Raw genomic sequence first — 20,770 nt, 5'->3', positions numbered from 1 at the left:
CGGATGTAGTTCCTTTTGACGCCGGAAGTGGAAGCCTCTCTACAGACTGGTGCCAGGGCTTTCTAGATGTCTATGGCTGAGCCCTCGCCTTCTTCGTCCGGCTATTGCTTCATTCGGGGGTCGGAGTCCCGGAAAGGGGTCGCGGGGTGAGTCCTTCCCTTCATCCTTTCCTCCCCCCAATCTCTCTTCTTTCCTCCCCCTTTCCCCAATTTCTCTTTCCCTTCCTTACGCTTTCTTCCCCAGTCTCTCTGGGTATCCTAAGGAAGAGCGAGCAGCCTTGTTTTCTACTGCCCTTGAAACTAGGACTCGGAGCAGTGGCTTCAAGGAACATTAGGACATTAGGAAGAACTTCCTGACCAGTTGCTGTTCAACAGTGGAACTCTCTGCCTTGGAGTGTGGTGGAAACTTTTAAACAGAGGCTGGATGGCCATCTGTCAGGGATACTTTGTGCTTTTCCTGCATGGCAAGGGGTTGGACTAGATCAGGCATGCGCAAACTTGGGCCCTCCCGGTGTTTTGGACTTCGACTCCCACAATTCCTAACAGCCGGTAGGCTGTTAGGAATTGTGGGAGTTGAAGTCCAAAACACCGGGAGGGTCCAAGTTTGCGCATGCCTGGACTAGATGGCCCATGTCTATGATTCTTCCTTTCCTCCACTCTCGCTCTCCTTTGGGCTGGGTGGTGAGTTGGAATTGGTAAAGATTGTTGTTGTTGTTGTTGTTGTGTGCCTTCATGTCATTTCCACCTTATGGTGGAACCTATCACAAAGTTTTCTAGATAATACTTTTCAAAAGAGCGAGGAAGTGCCTCCAGCTTCATCTAGCATTGAATGTTTGCCTTTTTGTGTTGTTGGCAACCACCCTGAGTCCCCTCAGGGAGATTCGGCAGGTTACAAATAATTTATTATTATTATTATTATTATTATTATCTAGGTCTGAGGGAGTGTTTCTCACCCACTAAACGTTTCATTAACTAAATGGGGGGTTCTAACCCAGGTTTCCCAGACTGTCAGCCAGAAACCAGAGCAAATTTTCTTTCCCATTGCCAAATGCACCAGCTCTCCTGATTTGCCAGGGACAGTTCCAGCTGATCTTCTGTTGTCTCACTTCTTCATCTGTTTTCAATGTGCATACGGTGGCGCAATGGGCTAAACTCTTGTGCCGCCAGGACTGCTGACCAAAAGGTCAGCGGTTTGAATCTGGGAAGTGGGGTGAGCTCCCATCTGTCAACTCTAGCTCCCATGCAGGGACACGAGAGAAGCCTCCCACAGGATGGTAAAACATCAAACATTCAGGCATCCCTTGGGCAGCATCCTTGCAGACGGCCAAAACATATGCACACATTGGATGTCATTGTTGCAGTCCGTAGTCTCAGGGAAGGGCAGGTTGGGAGTCACAAGTGCATTTGGCTTTATAGCGGAATCTAACCGCACCCCTATTTTTATTGATGGTCTAGTTAGATCAGTGGTTCTTAACCTGTGGGTCCCCAGGTGTTTTGGCCTACAGCTCCCAGAAATCCCAGCGAATTTACTAGCTGTTAGGATTTCTGGGAGTTGAAGGCCAAAACATCTGGGGACCCACAGGTTGAGAACCACTGAGTTAGATGGCCAAGCAGTCACATATGTATGAGATAAATTATACAAGGAGATATAGATAGATAGGTAGGTAGATAGATAGATAGAGATATAGACACGGGGGGGGGGGGGTATGAAAAGATAACTGGATTAGATTTTAATTTCCATACTGAGGAAGGAGAAATCTGAAGGATGCAGAAAGGTCTTAATATAATTTGACAATTATATAAGTGCAGTGGCTCAATGTGTGGAATTCTGGGATTTGTTGGGACACCAACACCATTGGCAGAGAAAACTAAAGTTCATTTAAAACAGCAAGTCCAGTGATTCCATAAGCATTCAGCAATGACAGTTAAAATGGTGTCAAACTGCATTATTTCTACGGAGTATATGCACCCTTTGCAGCTGTAAGCATATTTGAGGTCTTGATATTAATATATTCATATTTCCTTTCCTTTTTTCAAAGAAAGCACTGTCCATATGAATGATCCCAGCCCTGTTTTTCCAACTACATTTTCAAGTCCTTGTGTCCATTTGCCATAAGAAGATATGAGTGGCTCCAAACCTGACATTCTTTGGGCTCCACACCATGTGGATAGGTTTGTTGTGTGCGATTCAGAACTCAGTCTCTACCACATTGAATCTGCTGTAAGTTCAGAACTCAAAGCAGGGTCTCTGCGTTTATCTGAAGAAACAACAGCCACTCTATTGTCCATCAATTCAGACACTCCATATCTGAAATGTGTAGCTTGGTATCCTAAGTATGACCCTGAATGTCTTCTGGCAGTTGGGCAGGCCAACGGCCGAGTCGTGCTTGCCAGCCTTGGCCAGGATCACAATTCAAAGTGCAAAGATTTGATAGGAAAAGAGTTTGTTCCCAAACATGCTCGACAATGTAATACTCTTGCATGGAATCCACTAGACAGTAACTGGCTTGCTGCTGGCCTGGATAAACACCGGGCTGACTTTTCAGTACTGATCTGGGACATCAGTAGCAAATACACTCCAGAAACTCCAGTTACCACTGAGAAAGTCAAGCTGTCGGCAGGTGATACTGAAGTAGGACTGGTTGTAACCAAACCGCTTTATGAATTAGGACAGAACGATGCTTGCCTTTCTCTTTGTTGGCTTCCACGAGATCAGAAACTCCTTTTAGCTGGAATGCACCGAAACCTAGCTATCTTTGACCTTCGGAATACAAGCCAAAAAATGTTTGTGAATACCAAGGCTGTTCAGGGGGTAACTGTTGATCCGTTCTTCCATGATCGTGTAGCTTCCTTCTATGAAGGTCAAGTGGCCATATGGGACCTGAGAAAATTTGAAAAGCCTGTGTTAACTCTAATGGAACAACCCAAGCCTTTAACCAAAGTAGCATGGTGTCCTACCAGGACTGGACTACTGGCTACTTTAACCAGGGATAGTAATGTTATCAAGCTCTATGATATGCAGCACACTCCAACGCCAATTGGGGATGAAACTGAACCTACAATCATTGAAAGAAGCGTGCAGCCTTGTGAACACTACATCGCTTCTTTCGCATGGCATCCTACAAATCAAAATCGCATGGTTGTTGTGACTCCCAGCCGGACGATGTCTGACTTCACAGTGTTTGAAAGGATCTCTTTGGCATGGAGCCCAGTTACCTCTTTAACATGGGCCTGTGGGAGGCATTTATATGAGTGCACAGAGGAAGGAGAGGGAAGTTCCTCAGAAAAAGACATTGCCACCAAAATGCGCCTAAGAGCTTTATCCAGGTATGGTCTTGACACAGAACAGGTCTGGAGAAACCATGTTCTAGCTGGAAATGAAGACCCACAGTTGAAGTCGCTTTGGTACACTCTGCACTATATCCTTTAAAATGGTGTTTGGTACACTAGAAGTGACCTGCAAAAAGCCTAACTAGGCAATATTTTGTAGGGGTGGTAAATTATGTGTTTCAGTGCATTATTTGCTGCTGCTCAAGAATACCAGATGTAAAGGAGAGGTGGAAGATTTGGTTTGCCCTAAGCTATAAATTGGTTAAAAGGAGCTGGGCAATCACCAAGAGTGAACAAGAAAAGAAAAGTGCATTGGTAAAAAAATTGGTTATTCTGATCCTTTGATATTGACAATTGTGGTACTGAATGGAAAGACAAGGCAGAGGGGGGAACTCTGAAGGTTTAAATGCCAACGGTAATGAAATGAGAGAGGAGGGCATCAAGGACATAGGGATTTGGTGCAGAATAGGATCATGGCAGGATACTTTTGTCAGATTACTTTTGAAAGGCTCTGACTTTTAGCAATTAAACTTCACTTAAATTGCTATAATTGCTTATGTGATACATAAATATTAATGTTCTTAGAATGTGCATTTTAATATGTTAAGCTTATGGCCTTATCTTTTAGACTGTGACAGTAGCAACAATATAGTTTATAATTCAAGTCAATAAAATATCCAAAAATATTTTTTTTAAAAAACTAACACCACATTAGAATAGTTGTTCCAGTGAAGTCATGCAGACTGTTTTAAATTGGCAGGTGAAATAACAGTATTAATAAAGTCTGTACAAAACCAGCCTGTTAGCAAAATTAGTCTTCTGTTTCCAGGACAAAGCAGAATTACTTAATTTGCCTTTCAAATGTTTTGGAATACAACTCTGATTGTTGGCAGCAATCAGGCCTTGTAACCAGTTTGAGTTATAGTGTGAATGTCAGCATTTCAGAATGAGAGGAAAGTCATAAATTCCACAGAATGAGCCCAAACCTTATTTGTGTAGGTCTTTGAATTCCAGCCATAACTGGTTTTTTCAGGAGCTCAAAATAGCAGGTGTCAAAATAGCAGTCTCCAAAAGTGTGTATCCATTTGCACGACTATTGCATCACCCTGTTTTAATAATGTACTATGGTTTCCTATACCTAAAATACTTATGAAGCAGTATAATGATGATATGGATCAGAAATGCACAGGCAATAAAGGAACCTTAGTTTATGCTGGCATCAAATCAATTGTGAAAACATCTATGGGTAAGTATGTCTTGATTGAGCTGCCTTCTGAAATGTGCCAAGAGCTTTAAATGGCTTTGCCCATCTTCTCTCTAATTAACTCTGGAGATTTTGGGGGGTAGGATTGAATGAGATCAATTACTGTGTAAATGCATATTCATATGACTATTTTAAAAAACTTTTTGTCCACCAAACTTTTTGTCTTTTTAAAGTGCATTTTCTGAACCACTGCTTAGTTCATATCATACACTGATTGACCAGATAATACCATGAATCAACATTCTAAATTGATTTATACCCAGATGCCTAAGAAATAATAAGATATTCTGTTCTACCAAAAATGTTTTAAGAAGCTCACAATAATGGGGCACAAATCAAAAAAGCTCCCAGAAATGTTTAGTGAGTTAAAACTCAATTTTAGGAACATTTGTTCTCTTGTTAAATTTTAAAAAGGTACAATTTGCAGGAGTCTCCACTGGCTGATTTGTTTGTTTTGTTTTTAGTTACAGAACTGGATAAAAGCAGGAGAAAACAGTGTTATTTCTTAGTAAAATAAACACAAGGATCTGGTGTAGTACCTGTTGTTATGAATGTTAAAGGGTTTTACTTAAATAACCAGAACTATTTTCTTTAGGAACAACAGAGAACCTCAGACACAGCAGGAGTGGATCTGACAGGCAGTCAGATATTATTCAGTATCTGAGCGAGGAAAGGTCATTGGCTTTGCAGCTTTGTGGGTGGATAAAGAAAGGCACGGTTTTGGATGTAGAACCCTTTCTACACTCCTTGGAACAAGAAGGAGAGTGGGAGCGAGCTGCTGCTATAGCCCTGTTCAATTTGGACATCCGACGAGCGATACAGATACTGAACAAGGGAGCTTCTTCTGGAAAAGGTATCGGTTCGGAGTCAATATTCCTTTTGAAAGATTGGATTCTTATTTAATTTTGTTTATATCTATCTGCTCATCTCTCGACTAATCATATATTAACTTAAGCTTTTGAAGGGATTAGATTGAAATAAACCCTTCTACATGCAAGCAGTGCCTTCTGTTCGCAGAATGGCTTTTCTGTAGCACTAAACACGAAGTAGTTCTTCCAGACACAAAAGAATTAAATTTAATCCACATACTATAGCTCTATGCAATTTTGTTGGAAGAGCAGAAAGCAATAGAGGCCTTTTGCCTTATAGTAGGAAAGGAGTGTCTCTGGTCTGTGTGGTCATACCATCTGACCTGCAGACATTTTCTACTCTTATCTGTAGTCCTGAGCCAAAGATAAGAATTTGATTAAAACTGTCATATAGTGAATTGGATTCAGAGAAGCATTTGCATAATGGTTAAAAGTCATGAGCAATAAACCATAAGCCATGATGTTGAGGTAAAATGGCTAAATCCCAAACCTAGTCAGTAACTGAAACATACAGATGGGTCTCACAATCCTGTTGCGCCACAGCTGAAGGGCTCACAGAAATGTGAGCAGTAAGACTAGAAAATCCATAACCATTTATTTCATGTGTCTTTTGATCAAAATGGTTAACATGATAAAAGTCTCAGTGTATAAAGTATCCCATGCAGATATTGCTATTTTTCTGTAAACAAATAACTTGTCAAGAGGATTCCTTACAAACTTGATATAGTACCACTGTCCTTTTTTGTTTTCCTTCATAAAATTGAGTTCAGAATCGATGTTTACTTTTATCTAGTATTTTTGAGTAGTTTCCTGACTGCTAAATTGGAGAATATGATGAATAATGAAACAAAAGGCCAGCTGTATTTCCAAAATACACTCCAGAAGTAGCCAGGTGGAATTTAGACTTGATTACTGTGCTGTTGTTGTTTCTGCAATATAGGTGATCTAAATCTCAATGTTGTGGCCATGGCGCTATCAGGCTATACTGATGAAAAGAACTCTTTGTGGAGAGAGATGTGTAGCACTCTAAGGTTACAGCTCAACAACCCCTACCTGTGTGCCATGTTTGCTTTTCTGACAAGTGAATCCGGTTCTTACGATGGGGTTTTGGTAAGCTATTTTTAATTAGGTATAATCTCCTTTGATAAAATATGTATAATAGCGAATCTGTGGGGTTATGTAACTTGGAAACTTGATCAGAAAGTTCATGTGTTAGAAATATTTGTGGTTTAGGCAGCCTTCAAGAAGCAACAAGAAATTGTAGTAATGTTTTTGAAATAGAAAGGAAAAAGTGCTTTAAAGCTAACGTATATTTTATATATGAAATATGTATGCTTTGATCTTAGGATTATAGAGTTGGAAGAGACCACATCGGCCATCTAATCCAACCCCCTGCCATGCAGGAAAAGCACAATCAAAGCACCCCTGACAGATGGCCATCCAGTCTCTGTTTAAAACTCTCCAAAGAAGGAGCCTCCACCACACTCCGAGGCAGAGTTCCACTGCTGAACAGCTCTTACAATCAGGAAATTGTTCCTAATGTTCAGGTGGACTCTCCTTTCCTATAATTTGAACCCATTCCTCTGAGTCCTAGTCTCCAGGGCAGAAGAAAACAAGCCTGCTCCCTCTTCCTTATGATATCCTTTCATATACTGAAACATGGTGATCATGTCTCCTCTCCACCTTCTCTTCTACAGGCTAAACATACCCAGCTCTTTAAGTTGCTTCTCATAGGGAAGATGAATTTTAAGTAATTTCCATGAAGATGAATTTTAAGTAATTTGCCAAAAACAATAGAAAATTAATACAATTTAGAATTTTGCCCCCCCCCCCCCAAAAAAAAACCTCTACAGTAAACCAAAACAAGCAAACGAAAGGCTACAGGAATCTAGGTAATAAAGTCAGCAAATGTTTGGCTGAGATAGCAAATGTTTATAGAGCTGGAACACTGTTAAGATTGGCATGTGGATGAGAATTCCAGAAGATGACTACCACAATGGAGATACTGAGACTGCGTTAGTTAAGGTTGTATGTTTTCCCATGGATCAGGGTGGTCAAAGTGGGGCCTGCTGCTTGCATACAGCCCTTACGCAAAAGCACCCTCTTTTAAGTTTGATATTTTTTGACCTGAACCCTCTCTAAACAGTTACCCTCCCATGTACCTTCTGAAGATTTAAAAAAATGATTAAAACCTAAGTTGCAAGGTATCATTACTGGTCACAATAAATACACTAGCATAGCTCACTAAGGGATGTAGGAGTGAAAACTGACGTTGTGTAGTTGCCCATTCTTTCTGCCTTAGACAAACAGTTATACCTCACTCTTACAAACTGGTCCTGAAAGTTATTCCAGAATTGTGAAGACGTGCTGAAAAACCAGACTGAACTGATACAATTTATCAAACGGACAAGAAACTAGATATGAAAGAAAATGATTTTCCAGGATGACTTAGATCACTTGTCAGTTTTTTAAATTGCACATACTTTATAAGAATGCAAATCAGAATTGTGATAATACTTTTTAAAAAATCTAATGCTTCTTTACATTCTTTCAGTACGAAAGTAATGTAGCTGTCCGAGACAGAGTGGCATTTGCTTGTAAATTTCTGACTGATGCCCAGGTGAGATAATCAAATCTGATATTATTTTCTCATTTTACTCTTTTGGGGGGGGGGGGCAACAAGGATGTGCACTCGTTTGGGATATACTAAGTGTCACAACTTCCACTTTTTTGGTTGGGGAACAGATCATGTCATGTCAAGGAACTTGATACCATTCCTAAGCAGAGTATGCAGTTGGTACAAGAGCTAATTTCATTATTTTAAGATCTTTTGTTATGTAAAAAGGCATGTTACAGTGACAAATACAAATTGCAGAACTTCTGGACCATTAATGTAGAAATCTGAATTGCTGTTGGTTCTTTTTTAAGGGCAGATGTGGGCAAATTGTGATCCCCAGATAAATTTGGTTTGTGATTCCTATCAGCCTAAGCTAGCAGAGCCTGTTGTGGGAATTATAGTCAATCCTCGGCATCCACAGATGGTACTGCCCACATATTGATTTTTTTATGTCCAGAATTTTATATACGTGAACACCATTTTACTATGCCATTATATATAAATGGGACGTAGCATCTGGGGATATTTATATCCACAAGGACCAAACTCAAGTGGATACCAAAGGCCTGCCCTGCTCTTAGATACTGTGCGCCCAAGAGCACATCTGTTCCAGAGCAGTAGAAATGAGACATCATGGATGGGCTTGTGTGTTAGCAACGTTTATGAAGTTACAGCAGAGTCTCACTTATCCAACATAAATGGGCCAGCAGAACATTGGATAAGCGAATATCTTGGATAATAAGGAGGGATTAAGAAAAAAGCCTATTAAACATAAAATTACATTATGATTTTACAAATTGAGCACCAAAACATCATGTTTTGTAACAAATTGACAGAAAAAAATCAGTTCAGTACACAGTAATGTTATGTAGTAATTACTGTATTTATGAATTTAGCACCAGAACATTGCAACATTGACTACAAAAACATTGACTACTAAAAGGCAGAGTGCGTTGGATAATACAGAACATTGGATAAGTGAAGCTTGGATAAGTGAGACTCTACTGTATTACTTTAAAATGGCATCAGTATCTAGTTTTGTTTGGTATTCTGTTGAAAACATTTGAAGACTGAGCAAAAAAGAAATATAATATTTTATGTGTTTCTAAAACTGATAAGATGATGTAGCTGTCACGGTTTTGATGTCGCAATGTTTCTTTCCTTAATGTGTTGTTTTTGTACATGGAATTTCAGGATAAGAGCCAGAATGTGGTAGCTTATCCTTTTTTTTTCTTTAGTTGAATAGATTCATTGAGAAATTAACAAATGAAATGAAAGAGGCTGGAAACCTTGAAGGGATCCTACTGACAGGGCTCACAAAGGATGGAGTGGACTTAATGGAAAGTTATGTCGACAGGACAGGAGATGTTCAGACAGCAAGCTACTGTATGCTACAGGTTTGTATCTTTCTTTGAAGCAATCCTTTCTTAACAACATGCCACTTCTGTTTTTATGATACACTGTTCTACTGCTTACTACATTAATGAAGCATGTACAACATCATTTTGGGGATTTTTTCCCCCCTAAAACATATATTTCCAAAATTTTTACACTGGGAGAAGTTAGAAATGAATAGGTCTAGAAAATAACTTAGAAGTAAAACTCATCACACTGAAAACTCTATGCCAGTTCCTGTTTTATTTTTGTTCTTGGCAAAAAGAACAAAAATAAAACAGGAACCAGCATAACATTTCATCAGAATACTCTATTCTACTTGTGTTTCTCTTTCCTTGATTGCTGCATTTCTGTCTTTTTAGGGTTCTCCTTCTGATGTACTTAAAGATGAACGGGTTCAATATTGGATTGAAAACTACCGAAATCTATTAGATGCATGGAGGTTTTGGCATAAACGGGCAGAATTTGACATTCACCGAAGTAAGCTGGATCCCAGCTCAAAACCTTTAGCACAGGTAAGTGATTTTTTATCTTCTCTACATGTGTCATCAGTAATTCCAGACAACACATAGAAAGAGACATGTTGTTCAACACTTAGGGGTTTCATAATTCAAAGCAGCTTGCTTAACCTTCATTGTAAGAATAAGGACATCTTATTGTTTTTTCCCCAATCCTGTTCACACTTGCTAGTACTGATTGTTATCCAAAGTTGAGTAACTGTCACCTCAGAGTACCATTCATCTTGCAACAGGCATTTGATAAAAAATTAAATAAAATCCAGTTATATGTGGCGTATTTCCCCTTGCCACTACTGATACTTATATCCAGCAGGGCCTTTTGTTTGAGTAAAAAAAATCTACCATTTCTTTTTCATAAAATCTGAAGTTTTAAAAGGGCATTTTCCCTGGTCAGATTTTCCTTTGATGACACCATTCTTCATGTTGGCCTTTTGTTGTCCACCATTCACTCATATTCTGGTCTCAGATGATTCACTGTTGTGTCATTCTACTGCAAGAAATCTACCATATTACTATCAGCTCATGTGCAAACTGTCCTTGCTTTCAAAGCCTGCCATGATTCTGTTGCTGTTTTCTGTGAGCTTTGCTTGTTCAATAACATCACCTTCTGTCTCCAGCTCCCTAATAGGATGCCATATCTTTTGTTTTTTGTTTTTGGCTCCTTATGCCTGGAATGTCTTTTGGTGGCCACATCTTTTACTGTCTTTAAGAGCCCCTTACACTCACGATTTCTGGTTGCTACTCCCAGTTGCACATTCCAAGTCTGTAAGGCAAGTATCAAGGTGGGGTGGTCTGAGACTTCCAGAGATGACAACTGAGCCTTGGATGGTCTTCTTACATCCCAAAAATATAGAAACCTTTTGGGGGTACACATTTCCCTCATTTTTGCAGGAGATGTTCAACAAATTGTCTGATCTAATCTGTTGCCAAATCCACTGACATAATAAATTACTGATCAAGCAAAAGTCTTGTTTTAGAACACTACTTCTTAAACTGTTGGTTCTGATCCTTTAGCTCAATGGGCTCTGAAAAATTTGGCAACAGTGAAAGCTTTCTGAACATCATCTAATGGCTATCTTAGACATTTATCCTAATCTGTTCTGCCATTTTTACAGTGGACACTACAAAAGATGTGTCAGCAATAATTCATAAAAAGGGAAAATCAGCCTGTTTAACAAGCCTTGCAAATGCTCATTTGTTATCAGAAAATATTTGATTTTATATCCATTTTATATACATATATATGCAAGGATCACATAAAACTTTCTCAGGGCAAAGGGGATCCCGAGTGAAAGAGTGTAATAAGCCCTGCTTTAGAAAACTTTTAAAGCCTTTCCGTAGTCAATGGGAACAGGAAATCTTTATTACAGTAGCCAAGGAAAAGTGCTCGCAAATAAATTACTGATTTGTATACGTACATGTACACACACATATGTATGAACATTATTTTTGCATTATTTATAAGTTACAAAAGAGTTCATGTATATATTTCTGTCCCAAAGGTTTTTGTAAGTTGCAACTTTTGCGGAAAATCAATCTCCTACAGCTGCTCAAGCATTCCCCACCAAGGCCGAGGCTTCAGTCAATATGGTGTCAGTGGATCCCCAACCAAATCAAAAGTCACAAGCTGCCCTGGTTGCCGCAAACCTCTTCCTCGCTGTGCTCTTTGCCTAATAAATATGGGCACCCCAGTTTCTAGCTGCCCAGGTATGGCTCATATCTTATTAAATTCATCTACTTAATACGTAAGTTTCTTGTGTGTTTTCTTCCACTACTTCCCTTATATTTTCTTATTCATAGTAATGTTTGCATGAAACCGAACTGCCACAGAGAGCAGGTTAAGTGTAAGCACCTGACCAAGTAACCAGGGTCTTTCAGTTCTTAGAATAATTTTGCATTGTAGTTTAAGATCATGAAAAGAAAACATGAAGATAATAGCTAAAATCCAAAGGGCTACTTCAGATGTGGTTGTAGGGATTTAGTCTACGTTGGAAATAGTATGACTTTTTGGACTTAAACTGGTGTGCATAGAAATGCAAAAATCACTGTTAAATGTATTTACCAAAAACTAGAACTATGGTACTAGAAATATAATTAACTTGCTATTAATAATATATTTTTTTAATTTTTCAAAAATCTACAATAGTAATCTTCAGTGTGGAAACTTGATAATTACTTTCGAGCTGTAAAGTTGACTTCTATAATGCTTTTTTTTGTCTTAATGGTTTAATGTTAGGCCTCGGTATTCCAAACCTCACAATTTCTTCTAACTCCAAGCCACCATTATTTTTATTAGTGTGAAGACAAATAAATTGAAGTATTCTTTTACACAGGAGGATCTAAGTCAGATGAAAAGGTGGATCTCAGCAAGGACAAGAAATTAGCTCAATTCAACAATTGGTTTACTTGGTGTCACAACTGTAGGCATGGTGGTCATGCTGGACACATGCTTAGCTGGTTCAGGTAAGGAAACAAAGGTCAATTTGTTGCATAGATCATTTCATCTTGACGGCCATATGTCAGGAATTGCTAATTGTAATAATAATGGTTTTGATACATTGAATGAAAATTTACTGTTACTTTTCAAAATCTTTTATGATTGTAAAACAAAGGCATACCTTAAAGCAGTGGTTCTCAACCTGTGGGTCCCAAGGTGTTTTGGACTACAACTCTGTGAAATCCCAGCCAGTTTACCAGTTTAGGATTTCTGGGAGTTGAAAACCAAAACATCTGGGGACCCACAGGTTGAGAACCACTGCTTTAAAGGGTAAAAAAATAATAATCATAGATTGCATAACATCACCAATGCATTGAATGGGCCATAGAATAACATATTTTAAGAAGGAAACAAATGTAGGTAATAATCATTTTTCTTGAGTTTACTGTTGCAAAAAACAAAAGTAATGCTTTATTGGTTGGTCCCTCTGCAAATGCAGTCATAATTTTCTACAAGATCAGAATGTCAGATACAAATTCTATTAAGTCCAATGGCCACAATCCGAAGAGGTCCCTGAGATATTTCCCAACACCTTTGGAAACAGCTACCTTTTTTGTTGTTTTGCGCAGCAGACTACTGTCCCATAACACAACCAGGTCCCTTTGTTTGCTATAGAGAACTCTAAAACACAACTCATTGTTCAAAATCACATGGATCTCAATATGTATTACATATGCCTAGGAAGACAGTGATTTTGAAAAAGAAAAGAAACCTGAAAAATATAGTCTTAGAAAGACCTAAAATAGTCTTAAATTCTGAAATTACATTTCCTGGAGGACTCTTGGGATGCAGTTCTCCATTTAATATCCGATTTGCCATCGATCCACTCCTTTGAGCTTTACGCAAATCTACTATTTGTCAAAATATATTATCCTGTGCTGCTATTTTCCATTTCTGGCCAAATAGCTTAAATTTGAATAATATTTTATTTTGCTTAAAGTTTATCCAAAAACCCTGCATTTTAAGAATCTGTCCTACTTTGGCTAGCAGAGAAAAAAGGCTCTGTAGATAATGGACGTAACATTTAAATCAGTTGACATTTTCATGTAATGTGGTCAGGATCAAAGGGGAATGCAAAATGTTACACAAAAGAACACATTGCATTACCTGTAAGTATGTATTCTCCTTTACTTCCATTTTAGTTGTAGAGCCTAAATACTTTAGCCTTTAAATGATACTTTAAGAGAGATGTTTCTTCTGTTTCACATGATTTGCATCTTGTTCTGCTAATCCTACCCCATGTAAAATGTTTAGTTCTTCTTTTACATGAAAAAAGGTAGTGTTCCCTCACTTATCATGGGAGTTAGGTTCCAGGACCACCCGCAATAAGTGAAAATCTGCAAAGTAGGGACACTATATTTATTTTAATATTTATACATTATTTTAGTAGTTATACACTATTTTAAATCTTTATCAACCAATCGTGTGTCGATAAATCGCCTCCTCCTCCCATTGCCATTTGGGCTCTATTCTCTCCCTTTGGCTTCTCCTTCCTCCCTTCCTTAGGCTGTAAATTGTAATTTTTTATGATTTATAATAGTCTTTTAGAGTTTATTGAAAAACCGTGAAACAGCGAATCTGCGAAAAGTGAACCACGAAGTGGTGAGGGAACACTATACATCTAAATTCCTTTATGCTATTTAGATAAAATTGTGAAGTGGGTTGAAAAGGTATGATTTTCTTTTTAAATTTTCAAATAGAGTTAATAATACTTTCCTTCCCTTTCTAGGGATCATACTGAATGCCCTGTTTCTGCATGTACATGTAAATGTATGCAGCTGGATACCACAGGGAATCTCATCCCAGCTGAGATGGTCCAATCATAAAATGCCAGAGCATTTCAGAACTGGAATTCTTTAGATCCGTCTCCGTCACAACTGAAACAGGTACCATGGAACAAATCACTCACAATTTTCCTAGAACTTAGAAATAAATTATTTTACATATCAGCAATTTTATGCGGATGGTTCTGATGTGGTTTGCATGAGCATGTCCTACTGGATGGAGTCTCTGAATGTGTAATGTGGACTGTGTTCAATGGGTTATGAAGAAACTCATTTCTGGAGTATTTATAGAGGACTTCACCGTAACAGAAAACACTCACAAGGAGACTTCAAGCATCACACTGTTCCAGATCTTAAAGCTTCCATCTAAGAAAACTTCATGTTTTGCAGTGTTCTGTGGACACTCTGAACTTTTCTACAAGTGTCTTGAGTTGTGCTGTCCATTTGTTACAGGCAAAAAAATTTTGCCAGCCTTTTCTTGCTCAGATATATAACACAATAGAGTTCTTGTTTATAGTTTGTTCACCCTGCAGGGTGACATTCCTAAGACAATCTATGAGTGAATTAAGGCATTGTGTTAATTTGTATGAATTGTGAGGATCCTATTTGAATGGTGGCATGCAGTTATAAGTAAAGGTTCCAAATGAAAAGTTAGTGGATTTCAGTGACCAGAAATACCCGGGCTAGCCTATATCCTTAAAATATTAATATGAATTGCAAAAATTGATATGATTTCATGCAGTTGTATGAAAGTTTTTGCTTTAGTTGAATAGAATTTTCAGCTTCATATACTATGCAGTGAAGAATAAACTGAAGGGTTAAATTTATTTACAACATTTGGGTAATTCGATTTCACCTGTCATTGTTGTGTCATTCACTCCTTTTACTGAACTTTGATGTGCACCAAAAAGGAAATTTGATTTAATCCATGTGATCAAACAGAACCTTTGGATTAAAATAGTTCATAGTCCTGATTAAAACAGATCTGGTGAATTTAACTGCTGATTAGCAAGTTATATAGCAATATATGAACTAGTGTGGTAACTGTACTGTTTGTTACTCTTTCATTTAATTTTCTGCTGTTACTTTACCAACAAACCAAACAAAATATTCAATGAATAACTAGAAACTTGAACTTCTTTTGAACCTTTTCAGTGCAATGTAGTGATCATTTGGGATGTGTTATGGCTGCTTACTTGACAATCTTGTATTTTTAGTTTTAAATGTAAGGGCCTGGATCCAAAGAACCATGTGCAACAATCTGTATATATACTTGGACATTCCTAATTCTTTTCCCTGGTGCTTCATTGAAAGTTACTTTTGGGGGATGGGAATACCCAGCATTTGAAAAAATCAGAGCTTATTCTAAAACGTTGTAGTGATGGGAACAGGGTGAAAGAAAATAATCAAACTCATAATATAAATATTCACATGGAAACAACTTCTGTTTGTACACAGGACACTTTGAATCCAAGCCACAGTTTCTACACATTGTTTTTTAAAGGGAAAGCATAATTAAAACATGTATTTTTTGTACTCAGGTGTGTTGCCCTTTATTGATTGCCTCATTTAAAGGCAACTTCTGGTCAGAATTATATTTTTACTGTTAATCTGTATAGAGATGCATATCACAGAAGTCAGATTGCTATAACTTTTGTAACGTTGACAGCATATTAACTGTTCTAATTCATTTCTAGAATTAATTTTATGCCCTTAAGAGCAATATAGACTTTATTTTTCTATCCTTGCTTTCAGAGTATTAAGAGCATGGATACTAATTTAGTTTTCTTCCTTTCTGTAAAAAATAGTGATATGCAAATATGAATTGTTAAGGTGTACAAAATTTGTAAAATAAAAGAAGCCAGTTTTGACTCAAGCAATGCCTACGCTTACTTCAGCAGATTACAACTGCACATACATATGTCTTTTGAGGAGTGGAATGGCCCCGATAAAAATGAAGTGCATAGAATTTCTGTACAAACATTTTAATATTCTACATGAGTATTGAAAGGTTAAATAGCTGCACTGCAAATATATTGTTTCTAATTTAGCCAGTATTCAAATATTTGGACAGCTGTATGTTTCTGTAGTCTAAAGGGTTCAAACCACTTGTTAAAACCACCTGATTCTGTTTTTGAAACAATAAAAAGTTCAATTTGCTTCACAGTTTTGATGATTGTTATTCCATATGCCTCAAGCAACACAGGATGGTATTGTGATAGCTACTAAATGAAGAGATCCAGTGAGCTGATAACTGCTGCATTGAATCATTAGAATCTTGAGCATAATATCAGCACAGTCAATCTGATATTAAATATACATCTATTGAGAAGTTTTTTGCCTTTTATCAGAGATATGTGTTTTTCTCCATCACTATTTCACCATCGTTTAGGTCCAGTGGCAGAGATACAAAACTCCATTCCAGAAAGAAAATTGAACCATATCACGGGCATGTGAAGTTGCTCCAAGTGATTTTTAAGCCAACTTGTTTTCAAATGAGGTTGGATACTTTTCTTCATTAAGTGTAGAATTGTCCCATTTCTTATTGTGTCAGGCATCAATCAGAACCAAAAGGATAGTATTCAGAAAAGTCATGAATAATTTTCAGAGCTTCATTATACAGTACAAGATCTGAAAGAGGGAGCAGAAAAAGAAATTTACTACTACAAATAGAAATACACTGCATCTAGGTGACACAATACTAATTACATAACTCTAGTAAGGATTTGTTTTCAATAATATGACTAAGTCTCTATGGGAAGACAATTACCAGAAAGTCAACTAACCAAGATTTCAAAATGTACCTACAACAGCATTTCCACATTTTTAAAACAAATCATGAATGGGAGAACCTTGTTCTGAGACCTATAATTAATTTTGTACATTAGAAGAAACATCTTGTCTCACTCAACATATTTAAGGATTCACTTTACTGAACCAACAGATTTGAGAAACTGGTATTCATCTATGAAGCTGCTGCTATGTTTATATCTTCCACTCTTGTTTCTATAATTAAAACTCCTGTATGTATTAAGGCATTATATTGAAATATATTGAATCTACATATTATGTCAGTGCCACAATTAGCCATTTATTTCTTTGTGCCAGAGCATATATACTGTGGGTTTGGAGGCATCTATACTCTAGAATTAATGCAGTTTGGCACCACTTTAGCTGCCATGGCATCTTGAAATTTGTAGTTTGGTGAAGGGCCAGCAGTCTTTGGCAGAAAAAGTTAAAGACCTTGTAAAACTACAACTTCTAGGTTCCAACATAATTGAATCATGGCAGTGAAAGTGATGTCAAACTGCATGCATTATACAGTGTAGATGCACAGTTCATCTTATGAACGAATCAGCTAGATCAGTAGTATGAAGACTGGCCATTATATTCCACTTCCATAATTAACATCCAGATACACAATTTTCCTTCTTGCTTTCCCTCACACACCTTTCTCCTGCTTGCTTGCTTTCCATTCTCTTCTTCTTTTTCTCTCTTCTCTCTTCCTTTTTCCCTTTTCTTCCCCCCATCCCCGTTCCTTTCTCTCCCTTTCCATTCCCCCTCCATTTTCTTTCTAATCTTCCTTTCTTTCCCGTCTTTCTCGTTCCTTCCCAAATTTCATAACTATTGGAGGATTATGATCTGTTAGGATCATAACCTATTGGATGACCTATTGGATAAGCATGATCTTGTTAGAGACCATTACCTATTGCCTATTGGTTATTCACTGGTCACATAACCAAATGAAGGATTATGACCTGTTAGGATCATAAACTATTGATTATGACTGATTGGGGAAACCATAATCTTTATATCTGTTAAGAAAAGAAATGATATCTACATTTATTAATGTATTTAGCAGATCTTCATCTATTCTTCATAAATATCTTGTTTCTACAGTATTTCATGCTCTTAGGAGACAAAAAAATCAGGTAGTCTTCTTTAAAATAACATGTTTGTTTTACTCACAGCTTCATGCATTTAAAATGCAGGCACATTTCTTGTCGGTTTAAACCAGGGGCCTTCAAACTTTTAAAGTGGAGGGCCGATTCACAGTCCCTAAGACTGTTGGGGGTCTGGACTATGATGAAATAGTCCAAAATTATGAGTGTTGTTGTTGTGTGCCTTCACGTTATTTCAGATTTAGGTCAACCCTAAGTCTAAAGAGGATAGGTAAAAGGCCTTGGAGGGCCACATCCAGCCCATGGGCCTTAGTTTGGGGACCCCTGACCTAGACGATCTCATAAGACCATAGGTAAGTAAAGAGACCTCCAAAAACCATCTAGATGGTCTCATAAGACCATAGGTAAGGAAAGGGACCCCCAAAGGCCATCTAGATGATCTCATAAGGCCACCAGAAAACCATAGATAAGGAAATGGACCCTCAGACCATCTAGATGGTTTCATAAGACCATAGGTAAGGAAAGGGGTCCCCAAAGGCCATCTAGGCAATCTCATAAAACCATAGGTAAGGAAAGGTACCCTCAAAGGCCATCTAGACGGTCTCATAGGACCACAGGTAAGGAAAGTGACCTCGAAAAGCCATCTAGATTGTCTCACAAGGCCATAGCTAAGCAAAGAGACCTCCAAAGACCAGGTAGACTTAGGTCAACCCTAAGTCTAAAGTTTAGGACAGGGGCCAGACAAATGATCTTGGAGGGTCGCATCCGGCCCACGGGCCTTAGTTTGGGGACCCATGGTTTAACCTTTAAAACATTTTGGTTCGTGTCTTTAGCTTTCAGTCTTTATCAGTCTCTTCAACACTATACAGCTCTGTACAACTCTCTTTCATAACTGTCAACTTCCAACTGTCATCCCTCAACTTTCAACTGTTTAAACTGTGTTCTAAACAGTCTCTGATCTGGACACATGGTCTGCAGCCCCTCCTACTGTCTCAAGTACATGGTGATAGGAAAAACTGCACATCAAAGAACACATACACTTAAGTTAAAAAATCAACATATTATAAACAGACAAAACATTAAATAGAGGAGGCTAGGTGGTGGCCCCCCAGCTTTGGAACTCCCTCCTACGGGAAATTAGACAAGCCGTAAAATTGTTCACCTTTCGTAGGGATTTGAAAACTTGGTTGTTTTAGCTTGCTTTTGACAAGTCCCTAGTCACAAATGCCCAGTTCCCAGGTTCCACAAGAATATGCTGCTCTCTTCACTATCAAATACCCAGACCTATCTATACTGCTTGCAGTACCCCATGCCCAGCCCTTGTATATCCTGATCGCGCCCATTGTACTATGGCAACTAGTTTCGCTGAGTATTGTTTATGCAGCTGTTTATATTATGTTTTATTTAATTTGGTGTTTTTAACTTTTGTTATTTTTTAAATTATGCTTTTATTTTAACCTATGTTTTTGGCTTTGACGGATTGTTTGCATTTGTGTCTATGAGAATTTTGTCCCATATGTAAGCCACCCCGAGTCCCGTTTGGGAGATGGTGGCGGGGTATAAGAATAAAGTTATTATTATTATTATTATTATTATTATTATTATTATTATTATTATTATTATTATTATCGAGAAGGTTGCCTATTTTCAACAATAACTTCCCCTCCTTTTTTCTTTCTTCCCTTCCTTCCTCCCTTTCCCCCACATACATGTCACCTAGCATGTCACACTTCACTCCCTTTCTTTTCCAGTGACATTACAGAAGGCCACTTCACCCAACAGCAGCTAAACCACTTCCTTCCTGTTCTTTCTCTCAGCACTGAGCCCAAAAGTGTAGGTGGTTCTTTTAGTCCAAATCCCTCAAGTAGGATAGTGAAGGGTATGGCCCAGGCAAACTTGGGCCCTCCAGGTGTTTTGGACTTCAACTCCCACCATTCCTAACAGCCTCAGGCTGGGGGGGGGGGGGGAGGAAAGGGCCTGAGGATGTTAGGAATGGTGGGAGTTGGAGACCAAAACACCTGGAGGGCTCAAGTTTGCCCAGGCCTGGTATGGCCCTTTACACACAGCTGAATAAAACACATTTTCTGCTTTGAACTGGAATATATGGTAGTGTGGACTCAGACAACCAGATCCAACAAGGAACGTAGAAGCCTTCTTGGTACAAAGAAACCAACCCACAAACATACATGCTGATTCATACATACTGAGGGCCCTTCCACACAGCCCTACAATATCAAGGCAGAAAATCCCACAATATCTGCTTTGAACTGGGTTATCTGAGTCTACACTCAGATAATGCGGTATTTTCTGCCTTGATATTCTGGGATATAGGGCCGCGTGGAAGGGCCCTGGGGCACCCCATCCCACCCTTTCCTTACGTTCTCAAGCCGCCCCACAAAATAAGCGGGCTTCCCAATGGACTGCGTAAACTGACTGGTATCCACGCGAACCCAGCACGTCCGCCATTATCAGAACCTTTTCCAAGTCGGGCCAGTTACCATAGCAACCACGGACGCGCGTTGTACGCCAGCCTCCGCCGTGACGTCATTTCCGGGCTAAGAAACTGCGGCGACTTTGAGCGAGTTGCGTTCGGTC

At 38.5% G+C, this 20,770-nt stretch overlaps 1 protein-coding gene and 1 long non-coding RNA gene across 2 annotated transcripts; one reads left to right on the top strand and one right to left on the bottom strand.

The window, feature by feature from the left end:
- mios (meiosis regulator for oocyte development) lies at positions 1-16,439 on the top strand. The gene is made up of 11 exons (XM_003221994.4): positions 1-146; positions 2,039-3,418; positions 4,477-4,575; positions 5,189-5,446; positions 6,403-6,572; positions 8,017-8,082; positions 9,318-9,476; positions 9,837-9,989; positions 11,495-11,699; positions 12,326-12,455; positions 14,219-16,439. The coding sequence occupies exons 2-11, from the start codon at positions 2,122-2,124 to the stop codon at positions 14,313-14,315; spliced, it is 2,634 nt and encodes an 877-aa protein (XP_003222042.1). The 5' UTR covers positions 1-146; positions 2,039-2,121; the 3' UTR covers positions 14,316-16,439.
- LOC100553578 (uncharacterized) lies at positions 16,243-20,688 on the bottom strand. Its single transcript, XR_118775.4, has 2 exons — positions 20,554-20,688; positions 16,243-16,904 (listed from the first exon to the last, which is right to left on the bottom strand). It is a non-coding gene; the product is annotated as an uncharacterized LOC100553578 (long non-coding RNA).
- Between the last annotated feature and the right edge of the window lie 82 nt (positions 20,689-20,770).

This window comes from Anolis carolinensis, chromosome 6 (assembly GCF_035594765.1).
Source record: "Anolis carolinensis isolate JA03-04 chromosome 6, rAnoCar3.1.pri, whole genome shotgun sequence".
Classification (NCBI taxonomy): Eukaryota; Metazoa; Chordata; class Lepidosauria; order Squamata; family Dactyloidae; genus Anolis; species Anolis carolinensis.
Note: the sequence above shows the minus strand (reverse complement) of the source record. Positions and strands in the feature narration are given on the sequence as shown.